Raw genomic sequence first — 18,957 nt, forward strand, 5'->3', positions numbered from 1 at the left:
GGATTTTCTGTGTAGTAAGACAGAATTATGTAATGAGTGCTAGAAATGTATAAGAATCACAAGTATATGAATGTAATTGAATAAAAATAATGAAGTATGTTGTTCTGTTTTCTGATGAACATCTACAATGACATGAGAAGTAATTGACATTTATCTCTTACAGAACTAAAATATCACAATGGCAAATATTAATATATATTAATAGTAATTTAATGCATTGAGACTAATTTAATTGTAAATGAAAAGATCAGTGGTTCTGTCTGAATGATAGAGGATTTTTTTTTTTAAAGAACTGGGAAACAACGTCACCAACTGTGTAAAACAGTGTTCAAAAAAGGTTAAACAATTGCAGTTAGTAGTAATCAGTAATAATAAGAATGAGCACAAACCAAGTCTGGTCATAAGAATTATGCTACATTCAATGTAGTATGCATTTGTGTTAGTTGTAAACTGAATTGTGGAGAATTTAGGATGGATGAGATGAGCGACATTTTTATTTACTTTTTGGATTAAAATGAAAAAACTAAATTATTTTGAAATTAGGTGACTAAACCACAAAAAAAATGATTAGAAAGAGCAACTGTTTGGTAAAGCATTTACCTGTTGTGGTTAGACAGTTGGATCTGTGTGCAAGGAAGTCTGATACTTTGTGGGTAGACAAATACTCAATAATACTAAATACTCACATCAAGTGTGTCCTCATTGATCACGAGCATGCCCATGTTCTTGGTCAGTAGTTTACAAGAATGTCCTACAGTAAAAAAGAAAAACAGAAGATTATTATACATTTCACAGAGAAAATGTATTGGATTTTAAAAGAATAATAGGTGAGCAGCACAAAAGGCAGAAAATGTATTAAAGTCCTACTTATACTGATCCTTTCACTATTAAAATGTAGTTTACTTCCCTGTTAGCTGTTATCTTGGTGACCACTTCTATGCTTTTTCCAAACACACACACATTAAATACATGAAACAGAAACACAATCAAGCAAACGCACTACATAATGTAGCGATACAACATTTAAAGGATACCAATTAAAATGTTACAGCTCAGAGCCAGTGTTTCGGGACATGACTAATGAGTTTGGTTTACAAGGGTTTGTCAGTTTCCTGTTTTAATAGGCAGTTACAACTCTGAGTTACCCAACAAGGCTCTCGGGGGAATGTTCTCCTCAGCTCTTGGCTGGGACAGATGCTCAGGGTCACCAGCAAGGTGGTAGAAAGAACTTCCCATTGGGGAATACAGAAATGTTTCACCCACCAAGACTGAAACCTTCAGTTTAATACTGTGGCTGTATGAAAGGCTACCATCTGTGGCATAACCGCATGAATATTTGTGGGCTGCAACACTTTGCTTCTGTCTGGAGAGATATTTTAGTTTCTTTTAGGGGGTTACCACAAAGCCCCCGTTTTGTGTGTAGATGGGCGGCATTTTCTTGAGTGAAACTGAGATAAGATTATGCACAAAACATACAAAAACACACAGTCACAGTCAAACACAATTGTGCATACACAGAACACACAGAGGGGGCCTTGCATGAGGAAATGAGTAGTTTTCCCCATTCAGAGCTGGAGTCAAAGCCAAACAGGGTTGGGGTCTGGGTCTGGCAGATTGTTTTCTTAAGTGCAAAGGTGCAAACGTCCAAAATTTGCCAATGTGTGGAAAAAGTGTCCCCATCTCAACACTGTCTCTACTCCCTTCCCCCTTGTCAATTCCTGCCACAGCCCTTCCGCTTAATGTGTTTACCTTAAGCTCATTTGACTGCGGCCAAACTGCCCTTTTTTAAAATATCACCACAGAAAGTTAAATTCCTGGCCTTTCTCCATCTCGGGCGGAACTAAACACTGCTCCCACAGGATTTGAGGAATGTGTAACAACGACATTCATGTCACAGTAATCTCAGATGTTCCAGCGGGAACAACAATTAGGGGGGCATTTTTTTAGCCACAGAAAAGACTAAAAATGAATACCACAAACCATGATTTTGGGAGGCAGGAAGAGTGGGGACCTGACATTAATTATTGGGCATGGTAAACTAGGTAGGAAGTGTTTGTGTTGGCAGATCACGGGCTATATTTACTCTTTCATGTCTCTGCTTAAGGGGCTGATGCACCCTGTGGCTAAGATTAACACAGCATCGTTTATGTGCCTGCCTTCTCATCTGTGATCCCTTCAGTGGAGTTTGGTAAAGTTTCCCAACAGGCTGAACAGCAGGCACTTTCCTTTCATTGAGTTCTGGCTCTGACCCGTCCTGAGCATTACGTACATACTGTATAGCTCCCCTCAACCAGCAGCTCACAGCACTGGGAGCGTGTCCCAGAGCAAACATTGCTCTCTCCTCAGGCAGCCAGACTCTCAGAGTCAGAGTAGGTATTGTACATTATGTCATGATAGTTCAGGATTAGGAACACACTGAAACAAAGTCGGTACTTAAAGCTTCTGCTGTAAGATCAAACTAACCTGCCGTGTTTCAATTAAATAAATGTGTTAAATTAAGTAAACTCAGCTGGATTCTGAAGGATTATGTTATGTTGTACCAAGAGTGCGGTTTGGTGATTCAGGCCACCTAATTATGATGAGGCAAATTCACCAGTACAATGTGGTAAGGGTTAGGGTTAGGTGCACCATTAGCACCATTTTTGAAAAGTGCACCATTAACCTTGCCAACGAGGATCGTCTTTCAGTGAGGAAAATAGTAAAAAACAAAGTCAATATTGAGAGGACATTTTTACACAGCAACTCAGTCAAACGGCGGACCTGTAAAAATACTTCCAGTGAGCATGTGCTGCTGCAGAGCCCTCTCACATCTGGGCACAGTGGGCACAAAGGGCTGATTCAGTCAGGCCACAGTGGTAGGTAGCCACAAATGGAGGTACTTTCAGCATCTATTTTTCTGACCTCTGTATTAACAGGTTGGCTGTATTCATTCTTCGATTTGTTTTTAGCAATCTGAACTAATTTAGTCACATCCAACAGTGATAATGCCTGAGCTATATGAGGAAAAGGAATATGAAGTGAACCGATCCACTATAGTCAGTCCTTCACCTTTCTGATAACATCTGCAAAGCTAAAACCCCGAAGGGAGCCGGATACGTGAGAGGTGCCTACTTGTGTACATATGCATGTTATTTATTTCATGTCAGTGCAGTGTGCTCATACATCATCCGGCATTCTGCGACAGATGCTTTCGCCAGATATGCGTGACAGTGAAACGTTCTGCTTGTCAGTAGTTTGTCTTGCTGGGTGAAGAATGACCGCAGGACTGACTGCAGTACCTGTTAAGAGGGCTGGTGAACACTATATTACACTACAGATGAGGTTTACTGGTGACTTTCCATTTGCTTTAAGACACGCTTTATGATGCACACATTTTAAGTCTTTGAGTACAAACAAGTATTGATACATTTACAATAATCCTGTACACAGTCCACAACCCAAAGATATTCAGTTTACTATCACAGCAGACTAAAGAAACCAGAAAATATTCACATTTCAGAAGCTGGAACCAGAGAACTTAGATTTTTTTCTTTTAAAATAACTCAAAATGATGAATCAAGTATCAAAATAGAAGAAAGATCACTTTATATTGCACTACTATTGGTATTATTGGCTAATAATACTTTTAGTGATAGAATAGTATATTTAAAATCAAAAGACTAGTCATCTATCTGTTCCTGAGGCTTACCGATATTAATGGCTGTTTCCTGTTTGTCCCCAGTCAGAATCCAGATCTTGATGTCAGCCTTCATCAGAGTCTCTATGGTCTCAGGGACCTTATCCTGGAGCTTGTCCTCTATCGCTGTGGCCCCCAGCAGCTGCAGGTTCTACAACAGAAATGGAGAAGACAAAAAATTTCACTAAGTGGCAACCATATCAGAAGAGGGCCTTTAAAACATCATGTGTCACCCACTCAAAGTTTTTTCCCCTCATCAAACTGCTCTTGTTTATCACCCAGAAAAACCACTACCAGCTTAAGAGGTTTTGGATCAGTTAATGTGCCTGTGTGAGCATCTGCCGACACGAGTACACCCACAAAATACTGTTTGGTGTTTTTCCCAGGAAACTTGGTGGTTGGGCTGGTTGTGGGCTCATATGGGCCAAAGATTTGACAAGACCCAGGGGTAGAGGGGAGACAAGAGCCAACAGAAGAGGAAAAGCAGGGGAAGCTCTTTAAGTAGTGACCTGAGCCCTGCTGCCTTACTTGAAACCACACGATATGGAAAACTGTGCCACGGGAAAAACACGACTAGATATGAGGAGTCCTCATTTGCCTTTTTGATGTGAATTGTTCAGTTGTTCCTGTGGTTGTTGTTAAAGGCATTCTTTGTGGATTATGAAAACAGAACCACTTGGATCAGGATTTCAGCCCCCAAGCAATATGGTGGGACCATAACACCAGTCACTAGCCAAATAACATTGTTGATGTGTGGATCAGAGTGGTGTGCAGGGAGTGTGTGTTTTTTGTTTGTAGAATGGGGGGAGGTGGTTCTCATGTTTTGGGGTTTTTTGTTGTATGTTTTTTTTACTATGTGAAGCAATTTGTGGTACATTGCTATTTATAAAAAGTGCTACACAATAAAGTCTGACTGATTGACTGAAATGCTGGTCAACTCTGTCTGGTGTTGGTAGATCACTGAATATGATCTTAGTGATGAATTTTAGGTCTCAATGTCAATCTAGCACTGAAAGAGCTCACCAGCCAATGTGGAGAGACAGTAACTCTCCTATCTGCTGATATTGTGTAGGAGTTTTAAGTTTACAGACTGGGGCTACAGTGTAGGAGACAACAAAGCTTGCAGTGTCTATCAGCTGCATTTAACACTGACCTCCTGATGGTCTTCCTGGAATACTCTCTGTAGTTAAACAGACAGTTAGATGATATTATGAGTGAGTAATCCCAAAACCATACAAAGTCAGCATAAAATAATTAGATAAGAATGGAAACTTTTTCATCAACAACTGGAGCAGCTATATTCTTGCAGCACTATAAAACAAGTAGTAAGTAACTTGGGTGATTCAGCAATCACATGCTTTACTTTCTAAACCACAGTCGTGTAAAAGAATGGAACATTTAATAAATGATTGAAGATAGTAATTTGTGTAATAGGTTGCAAATAAAATACTCATCACTGAATGAAATAAACATTTACAAATAGAGTAAAATTAAAGGCCAAATCAAGGTTAAATTGTACTTTGCAATTCGTAAGAGTTTATAATTTTCTTACACCCATCTGCATTAAGTAATCAATTTATTTAAGAGATTATATGAAAGAGTAACTAAAAAGATGATTTCCCAGTGTTGGAACCCCTCTGTCTTTAAAATTTCACTGTGACTCCACTGTGCCACCATGTGGCTTTATTGTGTGCATTTTTTTAAGTATAAGTGAGCCCAAAGAGAAATGAACCCACAACCTTGGCAGCATCAGTGCCACGCTCTACCCATTAAGCAAGGCACATTACATTTTCCCTTCTGAAAGCTTTATGTTTATTTCATGATTGATTGCTTCCATTTGTTTTGGGCAGCCAAGAGTAGCCATGAAGAACATGCCAAGTGGGTGATTTACGACTGTGGCTTCCTGTGTTTGACTAGTGCTTCCACACAGACCCACCTCACAGAAAATCAATTCTACCTGCTAGTAAAACCTCAAATTTCACTCTCTCTCACACACACACACACACACACACAGGAACTTTTCAGATTTCCAGGTGTGATTGCAGCACCCACAGTGGTTTCTCAGGAGGCCTTAAGTTCAGTCAAGTCTAAGGCTGCTGCAGATGCACAGAAGTCTTTCAATTACATGTTTTGTACAAAGTTCAGGCAGCATGTGGCCAAGCCAATACATACAGGACTAGCAAGCAAAAAGACTAACTCAGTTTTCAAACCTTTTCTATGAGTTCGTAGCTCTCCTCCAGTTTGAGGGCTCTGTTCTGCAGTGAGGTGGAGGCTCTGTGTTGGATCTCCAGCCACTGCTGATAGGACGACTCACTGATGTCTGCCACCGCATAGCACAAAGTGCGCAGTCCTGGATAAGAGAAATTTGGATCAAATGTCATGATTTTTACCCATGATTTATAACAAATAACTATTTCAAAACCTTGACTTGTTATAGAAGAAAGAAAGTCTTTATTGTCATTGTACAAAGCACAACGAAATTGAGATGCTGTCTTTAAGTGCAGAAACAAAAAATAAATAAATAATTGCCATTATTTAATGCAGTTTAGTGCATTAATGGCTTTAACGTAAAAGCTGTTTTGGAATCTATTTGTGCGTACTCTCAATGTCCTGTAGCATTTGCCTGAGGGCAGCAGCTCAAAGAGCGAGTGTCCTGGGTGAGATGAGTCCCTGAGAATATGGCGAGCTTTCCTGAAACAGCGGGAACTGTACAGATCTTTCAGGGAGGGGAGAGGGCAGCCGATAATCTTCTGGGCTGTGGTGATGACCCTCTGGAGCGCTATCCCCTCTGCAGCTGTGCAGCTGGAAAACCACACACACATGCAGTAGGTCAAAATGCTCTCAATGGAGCAACAATAAAAGGACACAAGCAGTTTTTGCGAGAGTTGGTTATTCCTGAGTACTCTCAGGAAGTACAATCTCTGCTGTGCCTTCTTAATAATAGCAGTGGTGTTGATGCTCCAGGTCAGGTCATCCTCCATGTGAACTCCCAGAAACCGGAAGTCTGTGACCCTCTCCACACAGTCCCCGCCGATGAACAGGGGCGGAGTGTCCGTTTTATTTCTCCTGTAGTCTATGACCAGCTCCTTTGTCTTGGTAGTGTTCAGTGCCATGTTATTTTTTGTGCACCACACTGACAACTGCTCCACCTCGTCCCGATATGCAGACTCATCCCCCCCAGAGATGAGCCCCACCACAGTGGTATCATCAGCGAATTTAACGATGCTGTTGCTGGAGTGGACGGGGGTGCAGTCATGGGTGTAGAGGGTGTAGAGTAGGGGGCTCAGCACACAGCCCTGAGGTGATCCAGTATTTAGGCTGAGCGCTGAGGAGATGTGGGGGCCTACTCTCACCCTCTGGGAGCGGTCAGACAGGAAGTCCTTGATCCAGAGGCAGATGGAGTGAGATATTCCCAGGTCTGACAGCTTGTTCACCACTCTGTTGGGGATGATGGTGTTAAACGCAGAGCTGAAGTCCACAAAGAGCAGCCGCGCGTAGCTCCCCTGCTGCTCCAGGTGGGACAGAGCAGAGTGGAGAGCTGTGGCTATAGCGTCTTCTGTGGACTAGATTTGAGCATTTAAAGCAATGTTCATGCTGCTAAAGGTTGTGCAGCGTAGCTGATGGTGATCTCTTTGATTTATGGTTGAACAAACACTACTACATGACAAGAGATAACTATACATTCTTGACCTCCATATAAGTCATAATCTTTCATTTACAGTGGCATTTTTGGATCTATTAAGAAAATGGGGTATGTGCCCTACATAATATTGTGCATATTTATTGTTTTTTATATAGCCAGTATGTATGTGATATGTCTTCTTCCCTGTTCAATTTAAGGGAGCCTTTTTAATATTTCGATAACAGATCATTCATTTATAGTTCTTTTTTTCCCCTTACTGCATTTTCCCTGTCAATTAGAAACGACCAACCACCAGAAAGAAACAATCACAAGAGATTGTATTTTGTGATTAACAGCCATAATAACTTACCTGATACTATACAGTAAAACTACCCAACCATTTAGCCACTTACTTAACAAATGTGTAAAACTCAAAGTAGGTTCTTGATTTAAATAACCAGCCCAGTTACAAGAATAAAATGTTCACATTGTCTGTTTCTGCAAACTACAGTCACATTTAATACGTAGCATATCAACATTTAAAGTGACTGCATGCTATACAAGCTGACTTTCCTATTAGGAGGAAGAGGGGTCAGGTGGTTGACTAGAAACTTGGTTAGATGGAAAGTTGGAAAAACAATAAAGAAGCAGAGAGCACTTTTCAAGACCACCTTGAGACCACTGCCTGCTTCCCATTTCAACCTACAAAACCAGGTGTTTTTGGTGAGACATCAGGAAATTTACAGCAATTTTTATTTTAACCCAAACCATGATGTCTTTTGCACTTAAACCTAACTAGACCTTAACCACAGGGTTGTCACATCATAAAACATACTTTTGCGACTGATAATGACCGACACTGAAATGTGGAGATACAACATAAGAAACACAGACATTCAACGTATCCCTGGTTTGTAGAAATGTAAAATGCCAACACTTTAATCTGGGGATCAAGTTGAAATAACATACACATTACGTCTGTGCAGTGTAGTTAATATGAACATAAATCTGTTATTGTCTCAATCTCAGAATAGAAAAAAGATGCTTTGTTGAGTGCACATTTTAAAAAAGCTCCAATATAAAGTTACTGTAGTTACTCTACTTGTCAAAAAGATAGAGATATCATAATATTTGATTAAAAAAGTACATGATCATATTTTATTCATGCCTTTCCAAATGACTGTGACTGAAGATCTTCACAATCTGTCCCGAATGCTATATTTAGCTCACATCAAATATTCCCAATGACATCATATTGCTTGCATCTCACAAGGGGGCAGCATGAACACAGAGCAAGACAAGGCTCTGATGCAGCTTCTTTCAGCTCCACTGCCTTAGGTTAAGATTCCTTATACATCAGAAAATGGCACACAAGTATAAATCAGGAAAATATTCTACTGATTCTTTTGCAACTGGAGATCAAGTGCTGATTATTTCCAGACAAAAATGGGAAACGAGATGTACTGTAAGAAACATCCTAAAAGATATTTCACTTATGGCAGCCAGGGGGCGATGTTTGTCCACTTACCCTCTGTGGCAAATTGCTCCAGGTGCTTCAATGTGATCTCTTTGTACCTAGAGTTGTCTGCCAGACGATCATAGATCACTGTGTCCTGAAGGGAAACAAACACTCATTGGTTACTGACACCCAGATAGGAAACAAAATTAACCTCCTGGACTCTGGCTACTTGGCAAATGAGTGATTCAGGCAAGACCCAGCCTTTATGAGTTACACATTTTTTGTCTCTACTCAAATTTTGCCCAGTAACCCTGAGGAAATTTGTACTGAGGTAACCATATGTTAAAAAATTAAGTTACAGGGGAATGAACAAATGCATCTGGATCCTGCGATGGATAGATTACTCTAAATCTGAGCATTAAGTGTTTTAATGAGAAGTCAGTATCATATCAAAATGTATAACAGAACCTGAAAAGCGTATGCATGAAAACACAGAAGATTTAATCTGTTTGGCATACTTGTCTTTTTCACATATTTACACAATCAGAACAACTGAAGAAGAAAGTCTCAGTCTTATTAAATGTTCATGGCAGAATCTGCTATGGTGGAATGCGCCTAGTATGATGCTCAGTGCCCTCTTATTTTGTAACATGAACATGTGTGAAATATGTCGATGTTGCCGCAGTATATGCCGTTGCTCATTGAAAAGATCCACCGTTAAGAGTGAGGCGATAATGGAAGGAAAGCTTTCAACACTTGTGTACTGTATGTAGCGACGATGGTGACGGGCAGTCATGCGTTGCCATGGAGAGAGACAGACACTCACAGCTCCTTTGCAGTAGAGGCGGATCTTCCCAGATGGGGTGCGCATGATGACTGACATTCTCTTCCTCACACTGTGACAGAAAAAGGCAATGGGGGAATAAGAGAGAGAAGGTGGGATAAGGAGAGAGAGCAAGTGAGAGAAATCACATTACTAGGTGTTATAGCCACTACATCAAATTATCACGTACAGTTTGAGCTAACATATGTCTGCTGAAATTAGAAATCAAATTGGCGGGTAAGAAGATATCACACCGAGGTCACACAATTAATTAGTATAAATCACAAGGGCTGAAGGAAGATGATAAAGTCTGATAGCATGTGATTCGTTTGGGGATCAAATTGCAAATAAAATCTTTTATGTGCACCTTTATGGCCTGTTTGGACAACAAATTACTGCAGCAGTCGTACACATGATAACTGATACAAAAGAACTGTTATCAAAGTCGTACCTTGTAAACTCCAGCACATGAAGCAGCTCGTACCTCTCCTCCTTTCCAAGCTGAATTGAACAAAACAAAGAAAAAATACAAAGAAAAGAGTCAACATAGTCAAAAGACAGACTGACTCCTCAACCTCAGTCTTCTTCTGAAACAGCCTTAATTGCACTTTAAATGTGTTTATCAGTTGTCTACACTGAGCTGATGGCGGGAGAATAACAAGGTAAAATTCAATTAACTTCCTTAATTGTAGAAAGCGCTACAAGCCAGAATGATTAAATAGATGCTAAGAGCTTTGGAGGGCCTAATAAAGGTTACAGAATCGGACAAACGTCTTGTAGACAAGATGTTCTCAGCGAAAGAAAAAAAGAAAAAAGAAAATGGTTTTGGCCTCTTTGCCTCTGCCTCTCGGAGTGCAATCATCAGGTTAGCCGATTAAGACAGCAACTAAACTTAGGAGAGGAACGGACAGTATCTGCTCAGGATATAATCACAGCGGATGTGATGTTAGCAGTTTTCCATTATTGGACTATGTAAATACAAAAGGCTGAGCTCTCTTTGGAATTATGCATATTAGTTTTCTCTCAAGGTCTGTTTTAGAACATCTGAGCAACATGACTAAATTGCAAATTAATTGCTTAAGTTGCAGCCTTGAGATATTCCACTGATTGCAGAGACATTAAAACTTCATGAAAAAAATAATGGGGTGTGCATTGTGGTTAATGACTCGTTGTAAGAAAACTTTTGTGATGTAGGAAAGAAGAAATAAAAAATGCATGTTGATAATAGTGGAACATCTGAATTTTTTGTACCTCTACAGCACCCAATCTTAAGAGTCTGTGTTTGCAGATGTATGCAGTTTATTAACTGCTAAAAAAAAAAGGGTGTTTTTATTTTTTTTTAATGAATGACAAAAAATAATAATAGCTGATGCTTTTGTCAATTGTATCACATCAATTGTGAACACATGAAGAAATTATATTTTCTTGATTAAACCTGTATTAACTGATTTTTTGGGCTGCTGGAAGACAGATACTAGCTGTTGGTAAGTAGGTAGTGTACAGTGGGCTTTTTTAGAGCTCTGAAAACAGCTGCCTGCTGTGGTCCAAAACAACACTATGAGAGCAGTGAGTTAAAAAAAAGAAAGAAAAAACAGTAAATTTGTGGACCAGACAGCTTAACAATCACTATAAAGCCAAGAAGAGCTGCAGAGCTGGGTGATAACTCTCTGTAGGTTCATTACTACAAGTGACACCTCTGACATTGCACATATTGATAATAGCTGCTTCCAGGTCTTAACTTGACTGTCATGACACCTACATTAAATATGGGGATGAATTCATTAATCAGTACAACAGTGAAGCAGTTTGGCTGCCCCCCTGCTGTCAAACTGATCTTGCCCAACTTACCATATCCACAAAGACGCTGTCTGGGGTTCTACCAGAAAACACAAAGCCGAGTTGTTGTGCTGCTCTCACCAGAGCTCCCTCATCTTGGAAGCAAAGACAAAACCCAAAATGTTATAGATGAAAACATACCTGAGCAAGCACACAGTCATACTGTCTGAAGATAACATGAAATCTGAGCATGATAAAAATGTGTATGATAAAGTGTATGATAAAAAGCATATTCATATTTGGTTACAAAAAACAAAAAAATAGCTAGTTCATCTTGACATATTTTCATAATTAAGGCAGCAACTGAAAGATGTGGACCAGGTAGTTTATATTACAGCTTGCATGAGGATGCTGCAGTGTGAGAAAAAGGCTCTCTGCTTGTTTTTTTACAGTTCACTTAACTAGCTTTCTCTTTGCAGCCATTCCCCGCTCAGCTTCAAACCCCAAAGCCCCATAAGGCTATGATTGTTCTAAGCAATCAGGCAAAAAAAACCCATCATCTCTCATATCAAAAGCAAAATGTAGGAAGAAAAGCAGCAGTATTGCTTTGTTCAGTTATTAAATAATCTATTTCAGCAAATCAATGTGTGTTTACTAAAGGCCCATTGTACAATGTTACAAGGTATACATATGATGGAAGGATTTGATATGGAGATGTAAAAACAAGCATTACTGGTCATATATATCATCAATGATTAATATTTGTTATTGTCTATTTGGTCTGTGAATTATCAATCAATTTGGCAAAGCAGAAGCTTCAAATTCTGTCTTTTGAGTTTTTGTAATAAGAGCTACCTTTGTTTACATTTGGAGACGACATTTTCAGAGTTCATTAAGATGGTCTTTTATTTTTTTGGCAAATTTACTTATTGCTGCCAGGGGCAACTGTTATGTCTGAGTGGTGAAGCCAAAGCTAAAATGCTTTAAGCTGCAGTCACTGTTGAAAAATACAAAGGCAGCATATTTTGAGGTCTCAGTGGTTAATTTCCCTCTCTTGTTTGTCATGGCAGTGATTTCCAACACGTTAAAGTTTAAAAAGAAATTTGTTTTAGGCAAGTTTTTGCGATTGATGGATGTCTAAGTCTATCACATCAAGCTGTGAAAGTGATAGACTGAGGAATCACAGTGAGGTTTAGAGAAAGTGACGCACACCATGCATTTTGTAAACAGGATATTTCCTTTTTTTAATGTTTCCTGGCTCTCCTGCACTGATGCTGATGATATATAAATGTCTTTATGAAATACTGCTGCCTGGAGGCTGTAGTGATATGCTCCATTTGCTGAAAACAGAGGTCATTAGATGGAAAATTTAATTTCTTAACAAAAAGAAATATCAGACATGCAGTATCATTGATCCAAAGCACCTAGAAACAGGTCCAGCCCATATTATCTAGAGCTGCAGCAGCACCTGCTAATGTAGTCACGTGTAGTTCTAGTCCAACCTTGTGCCACCTAAAGGCAATAAGTTAAGTATATTTTCTATTTTTATATCTGCAACTTGTGTGTTCCTATTTTGTACATATTAAACATTAACTTAAATTATAAACTGGAACATACTTTCATCAGAATAATGTAAAAATAATGAGTTCACACTATGTCATTGTAAGGGTTTTGGGGGTCTTAACTTTGTTGTTTTTGTGTTGAATATCTGTACAGTAAACTTGCGTGTTTTGGATGAATTTACTCTAATCTAATCTATCGTTTTTTGGTGCAATAGTTAACTTAGCACAAGTGACTAGGTTAATTTTAGCTGTAATTACCTGCCACATTCTAAAATGTCTACTCTTGTTAATAAATACACTGAGAATGAGAACAGATTATTTGTTTGCCATCCTAGTTTTATTCAGCATTTTCTTTGTTTTTCCTTTGAAATATTTTTGTGAGTACAAAGTCTGGGATATAATAAGATTCCCAACCTGTACACACACACACTAGGCTGTAAATAATCACAAGCTGTATTACACAAATTCTATAATGGCTGTGTTCAGAAAGGTGTGATGTACCTGGAGATGCTGCCTGGTATGTGATTTTTCCATCAGTGCGCTCAGGGACTGCAGTGTGACAGATGGCCATCATGGTCATGAACTCCTGGATGACAGCAGCTGTAGGCTACAGGAAACAGAGAGGGCACTTTGAGTTTTAATCTTCTTTAATAGAAAAGGTGTTACAACAAAACGGAAACTAAATAACCAGAAAGACCTTGACGGTAGAAAGCGAGAGCACAGAGAGTTCTGTTTGACAGATTCTGATAAACCTGCATGAGTCACAACTGATGTACATGTGACAGACAGATGACACACACAACCTGCTACAAGAGTCATGCTTTGCTGTCATTACATGTGTTAAGTTTCTGGTCATGTTCACAGACAACTTCACCTCAGAAATCTATGCAGACTTGTGTTAAAGGGGATTTGTGGAATTTCTTTAAACCTTTTATGGCACCAAATGGTTTGCTGCACCAGAACAGTTCAGACTTTTAGCCCATGTAGTACAGAAAGTAGGCTCCAAATTAAAAGGAAAAAGAAAAGCTTGTTTTGTAGAGAGTCACACCACAAATCTCACCACAGATGTAAAAATGCTCTCTGAACATTGCTCATGCCTTGCATCAGTCTGCACCAATCACTTACCCTAATGATAGGCTTAAAACCTCACTTTCCTGTTAAGTATGCAAGTATGTTACTTCAGTGTACGTAACTGTAAAATCTAAATAAAATGCTACTATTTAGGAATAATCTTGACCTGATTTATGGATTCTTCAAAAGGCATAATTATTTATGATAATCCTAATAGTTTTATAAAACTGGAAAATAGGAAGCTTGGCAATTTCCCAATATTAGAAGTCTCCAATAACTCTCCACATTGTTGTTTGAAGCTAACTGAAACACATGTGGTCAGACTAATGACTGCTGGTAACGAGCCAAACAGATCTGATAGAACTCACCAGCTGCTGACAGACATGCATGCATATACATGCAATAAAAACCTGCTTCAGTTAATGAATAAAGGCCTAACCTATATACTGAGGGCATTTTACATTAATGAGGGGAAACATATGACTAACTAGCCATGGGATAGACTCAGACAGACATCTGCTGAGGCTCCTGTCTGAGGCTGCAGGACCACCAGCTTCTAGTCAGTGACCACAGCTGAGGCAGAGATATCAGCTGCCTGCAGGGCTATGCCAGGCTTGAATCACACAGCAACAGTATGGACTGTAATCTAGCTGCTAATGGTTGTTAACAGTAAGGTGGATAACAGATGATTATATTCCCGGTTCACCTACATTATGAGTAACCAAAAAGAAATAAAATGTTCAAAGGCATAAAGCTTTACAGTAGTATCACAGAATATACAGCAGATATAAGACCTAATACTATATAATCTTAGAAACAGAGCACGTTAACACCATGCTATGAATGGCTGACTGCAGATTTTTCAAAAGCACGTTCGCTGCTCTTTCCTTTTCAAACAAAAAGCCATGCACACACACAGTATTATTAAATGTGCATGTACCGTTGGCCACGGCAACTCTGATGAGAGCTCTCTAACAGGGAACAAAGGAGAAAATGAATGAGGTGGGGAAGGAGGGCAAATCAAAGGGCCTCTTGTAAATGAAAGTACACAGTGTCTATTACAGTCCAGGTGGCAGTGAGAGCTCCCTCTGCCTCCCAGCAGCATGCTAATCTGGTCTGGGTTGACAGGTATCCTCTGAAGGACGTGTCATATGTGTGTGTGTGTGTGTGTGTGTGTGTGTGTGTGTGTGTGTGTGTGTGTGTGTGTGTGTGTGTGTGTGTGTGTGTGTGTGTGTGTGTGTGTGTGTGTGTGTGTGTGTGTGTGTGTGTGTGTGTGTGTGTTACCACAAACATTTTAATGTGCCATTGTGCCGAAATCAGCATTCAAAGAGATGTTTGACAGTTAAAACTTAGTTTAAGGTGAAGGTGTTTTAGGTTTTAGTTTGTTTTACAGTCAATGATAGGGTTAGTCGTGTAGTTGTAATGGTTAAGTTTAAGATACGGAGCTAGGGATTGCACTGTGCAAATGAATTTCCTCACAAGTTCAAGTACAAACATATGTGTGCGTGCCACTGCCAGGGTGATGGTAACCTAGACAGAGTGCAGGGCACATTGTGTGCTTTGCTCTGATTACACTATTAGATGTGACAGCTACCTAATACTGTGCTGCCAGCAATCACCGTCACTGACTCCTGGGTAATCTCTGTCACAGCAACAGTGACGGACAATCATCACTTCGGACATTGCCAGTGTTGAAAAAGTTGAAGGGTCAAGAGGAAATGAAGCTGAGAGCCTGGACGAGCTCGCAAACAAACACCCACGGAGGCTGCTGTAACTCTGCAGGCAGAGAACATGTCCAGTGAATCAAGAGAACACGAAAAGCACCAGAGGGGATGTTTATTTTTGTCAGCACTGTTAATTCCCTTCTCCTGTAGTCTGCCATCCCCCTCAACACTGTATCAACACTACTCCTACAAATAGCCTGCAGCAACGCAAAACTGTTGTTAATGATAAAGATTAGTAATGTTTAAGTAAGAAGCATACTGATGGCCATAAGGACTAAGTGTTTGGACTGTGAGAACATAAGGTGTTAAATGTAACGAATTGCTTAATTTAACATGTACAGTGGCCTCATACATATGAGACCAAAGCACTGTTGGCTTATTCGTGGCACCTGAACTCACGTTGGTCTTGTAGATTTCATGGTAATATCATTGAGTTAATTGGAGCCATCACAGTGTGTACACCCATATTAGCATTTCTGTGAGGCTGTACTTAGGTACAGTCGTGCCTTGGGCTAAATGCTAAAGCTAGCATGGCAACATCCTTACAATGACAACGCTAACATGCTGATGTTTGGCAGGTATAATGTTTACCACAGTCACCATCTTAGTTTAGCCCGTTGGCATGCTAACATTTGCTAATTAGCACTCACACTAGCATTACCACTAAATATAAAGTACACGTAAGACTGATGGGAATGGGAATAGTTTTAGAAGTATTTAGTCACAAACCAAATTATTGACCAAACTGAAACAATGTCTTGTTTGAATCAATCCAATAATTGTCAAGACATTTCAAAAATGTGACAGTCATGGTGCCGCTACAGGGAAAGTTAAGAGATGAAAAAAGTAATTTGGACATAAAAGTCTTTACAAAATTACATGCCAATCAGTTTGGTACCGCTGGTGGAGCAATGGAGGAAAAGTCAGCTTAACAAAGTCATTAAGAGTCTTCTTCTGGGCACTATTGGATATCCTAATTGAATGGAAATCCATCCAATGGTTGTCAAAACTCATCATCAAGAACCAAAAAAATGTCAACCTGCTGGTGTTGCTAGAGGAAAAAAAATTCAATTGCTATCAGTCAAATAGTTGTTTAGATATTTTCATCCGCAATGACTGGCAGACACCACTATCCCCAGAGTCACGCCACTAGTAGGGCTACAGAGATAAGGAGGAGAAACAGACTCACACGACTTCTACAATATTAAGACGTCAACCATCAAAAAAACGCTGGTACAACACAACCTATTAGATTAATCATAAGCAGAATCATTACGAGACAAGCAGAGAGACCATGGTTTCTAAACAGCAGCTGGTCGTGTGCTTTAATTAGCAGAGGGCGCGGGGCTATCAATATGAAACTAAAGCAGATCCCAGATAAACTCAATGTGTGGACAGACTCTGCTGTCATAACAAAGTAAACATCACAGTGGGATTACTACTTACCCTGGGCGGTGATACTGTATGTAATTAGATGTGACATTCTGCCTCCCACACACTATTCTGCAGCTGAGTGACTCAACCAGCCAATCAATCACAGTTTTCACCTATTTCATTACTAAAGGTAGCGTTCCTGCCCCCGTTACAATTCCTGTGATAAAGCCCTCGGCATGTAAAAGTCTGAATTTTGAGACAGATTCCCTGTGGGGTATTACACAGATCAGATAAGGGGAAAATGCTTAATCCAAATACTCAAAGTGTCACAATAGCCATATTTGGTCTTACTTATTTTGTCCTACTTGGGCAGTTTTGCAAGACTGATGCAAGACTTAACATGCATACGTTTACACCAATATAATCACTGTACAGCTGTGTGGTTCCCCACAGTGGATAAGCAAATAAGTGGGTCTTCATTCTGTCAAAATGAGCTAATTAGCTTGTTTGCCTGTCTGTGTTTACAATGTCTTGTAAAGAAACAGTAATCCGCCCCTCAGCATATTAATCAAGCTGATATTAGAGGCAATCAACTTCAGTCCCTTTGTCTGTCAAAACACATCATCTTAGTCCAAAATAAATCATGGGTACCGTAAACAAGCCAACACAAGTCCACCATGCCACTGATGGCAAGAAGACATCTTATGCATCTGGCAACTGCACAAAATTAGATTCAAAATGCTTCTTAATTTTGTCCTAGACAGCAACCATCACTGCAGACGGGTGGCAGGGAAACCTGACATTACTTACGTGATTACTTTGGAAGTTTTCCAGTAAGCTTGGGTCATTAAATCCGGCCCTCGTCTGATGAGTTTGTGCTGTGGCTGGAAAGAAGAGACAGAGAAGTCAAAACAAGTGAACACACTGATGCACACACTTGATAGCGCTGTAACGCTGACAGCCAAATACAACATGTCATTGTGACAAACTATTCAGAACAAACTGGATATAATTCATTTGTGTGAGTATATTTTGACAACACTGTTCATAACAATGTTAGCAGTTATAAAAGTTCACCTTTCAAGCAACATCTGCAGTTTTCCAAATAATACAATAAGCAGGACAAAAATGTCTCTTATGTACTAACAGCAAAACTGGAGTCTGCATAGAATATGCTACAATTTCGAATTGCATTTAAAAGAAATCCTGTGCAGACTGGTTGGCTTATTTGAACGTGGTTTGCAGAGTATTTTCTCGATTGAATGAATACTTTAAAAAACTTCAGCAAATAGTGAGAAGAGAGCCACACGTAACGTATTCAAGATCCAAAGATATTTACTATCATAGTGAATATGTCTCAGTAAATTATCTGCAGTTCTACTTGGGAAAAAAATGAGTGTAAATGGATTGTCAACTTTTATAATTCTTCTATTTAAATTAGATAAAACAAACGTCCACTGAGACTGGCACCACAAAACAGATCTCAAACTGGTGTTAACACAGCCAGGCTATGTGCCAACAGTATTGACATTTGTTGAGAGCAGTATCATCAGCAATGCAGGCAGAATGCAAATGCAGGTCCCTTGATCTTTGGCAATGTGATGTACAGTGTGACTATTTTAGAATATGTCCATGCTGGCAAGACGCAGAACATCCACTGAGAAAGCGATGTCCTGAAATGGGACTTTTATTATTTCACAATGCACCAAGAATCCACACTCACTTATTTGATAATTTTCCCCTTTTATATATCATGTTCTCTTCAGTCATTTACATAAATAATGAAAAGTGTTCCCCTTTGATTTAGAAATTAAACAATGCAAGAGGAACTGCCTCCTGGGTAATGACAAGCAGGATGAATCTCTGGCAG

At 39.6% G+C, this 18,957-nt stretch overlaps 1 protein-coding gene across 1 annotated transcript in view; it reads right to left on the reverse strand.

Annotated features, from left to right (window-relative positions):
• atp8a1 (ATPase phospholipid transporting 8A1) overlaps positions 1-18,957 on the reverse strand; it is a 102,124-nt gene that overhangs the window by 39,047 nt on the left and 44,120 nt on the right. Inside the window, 9 exon segments of the mRNA XM_062425037.1 lie at positions 687-751; positions 3,689-3,827; positions 5,887-6,026; positions 8,827-8,911; positions 9,584-9,653; positions 10,032-10,081; positions 11,429-11,511; positions 13,420-13,525; positions 17,898-17,971. Of these exon segments, the coding sequence (XP_062281021.1) occupies positions 687-751; positions 3,689-3,827; positions 5,887-6,026; positions 8,827-8,911; positions 9,584-9,653; positions 10,032-10,081; positions 11,429-11,511; positions 13,420-13,525; positions 17,898-17,971 (812 nt within the window).

Source organism: Scomber scombrus, chromosome 9 (assembly GCF_963691925.1).
Source record: "Scomber scombrus chromosome 9, fScoSco1.1, whole genome shotgun sequence".
Taxonomy (NCBI): domain Eukaryota; kingdom Metazoa; phylum Chordata; class Actinopteri; order Scombriformes; family Scombridae; genus Scomber; species Scomber scombrus.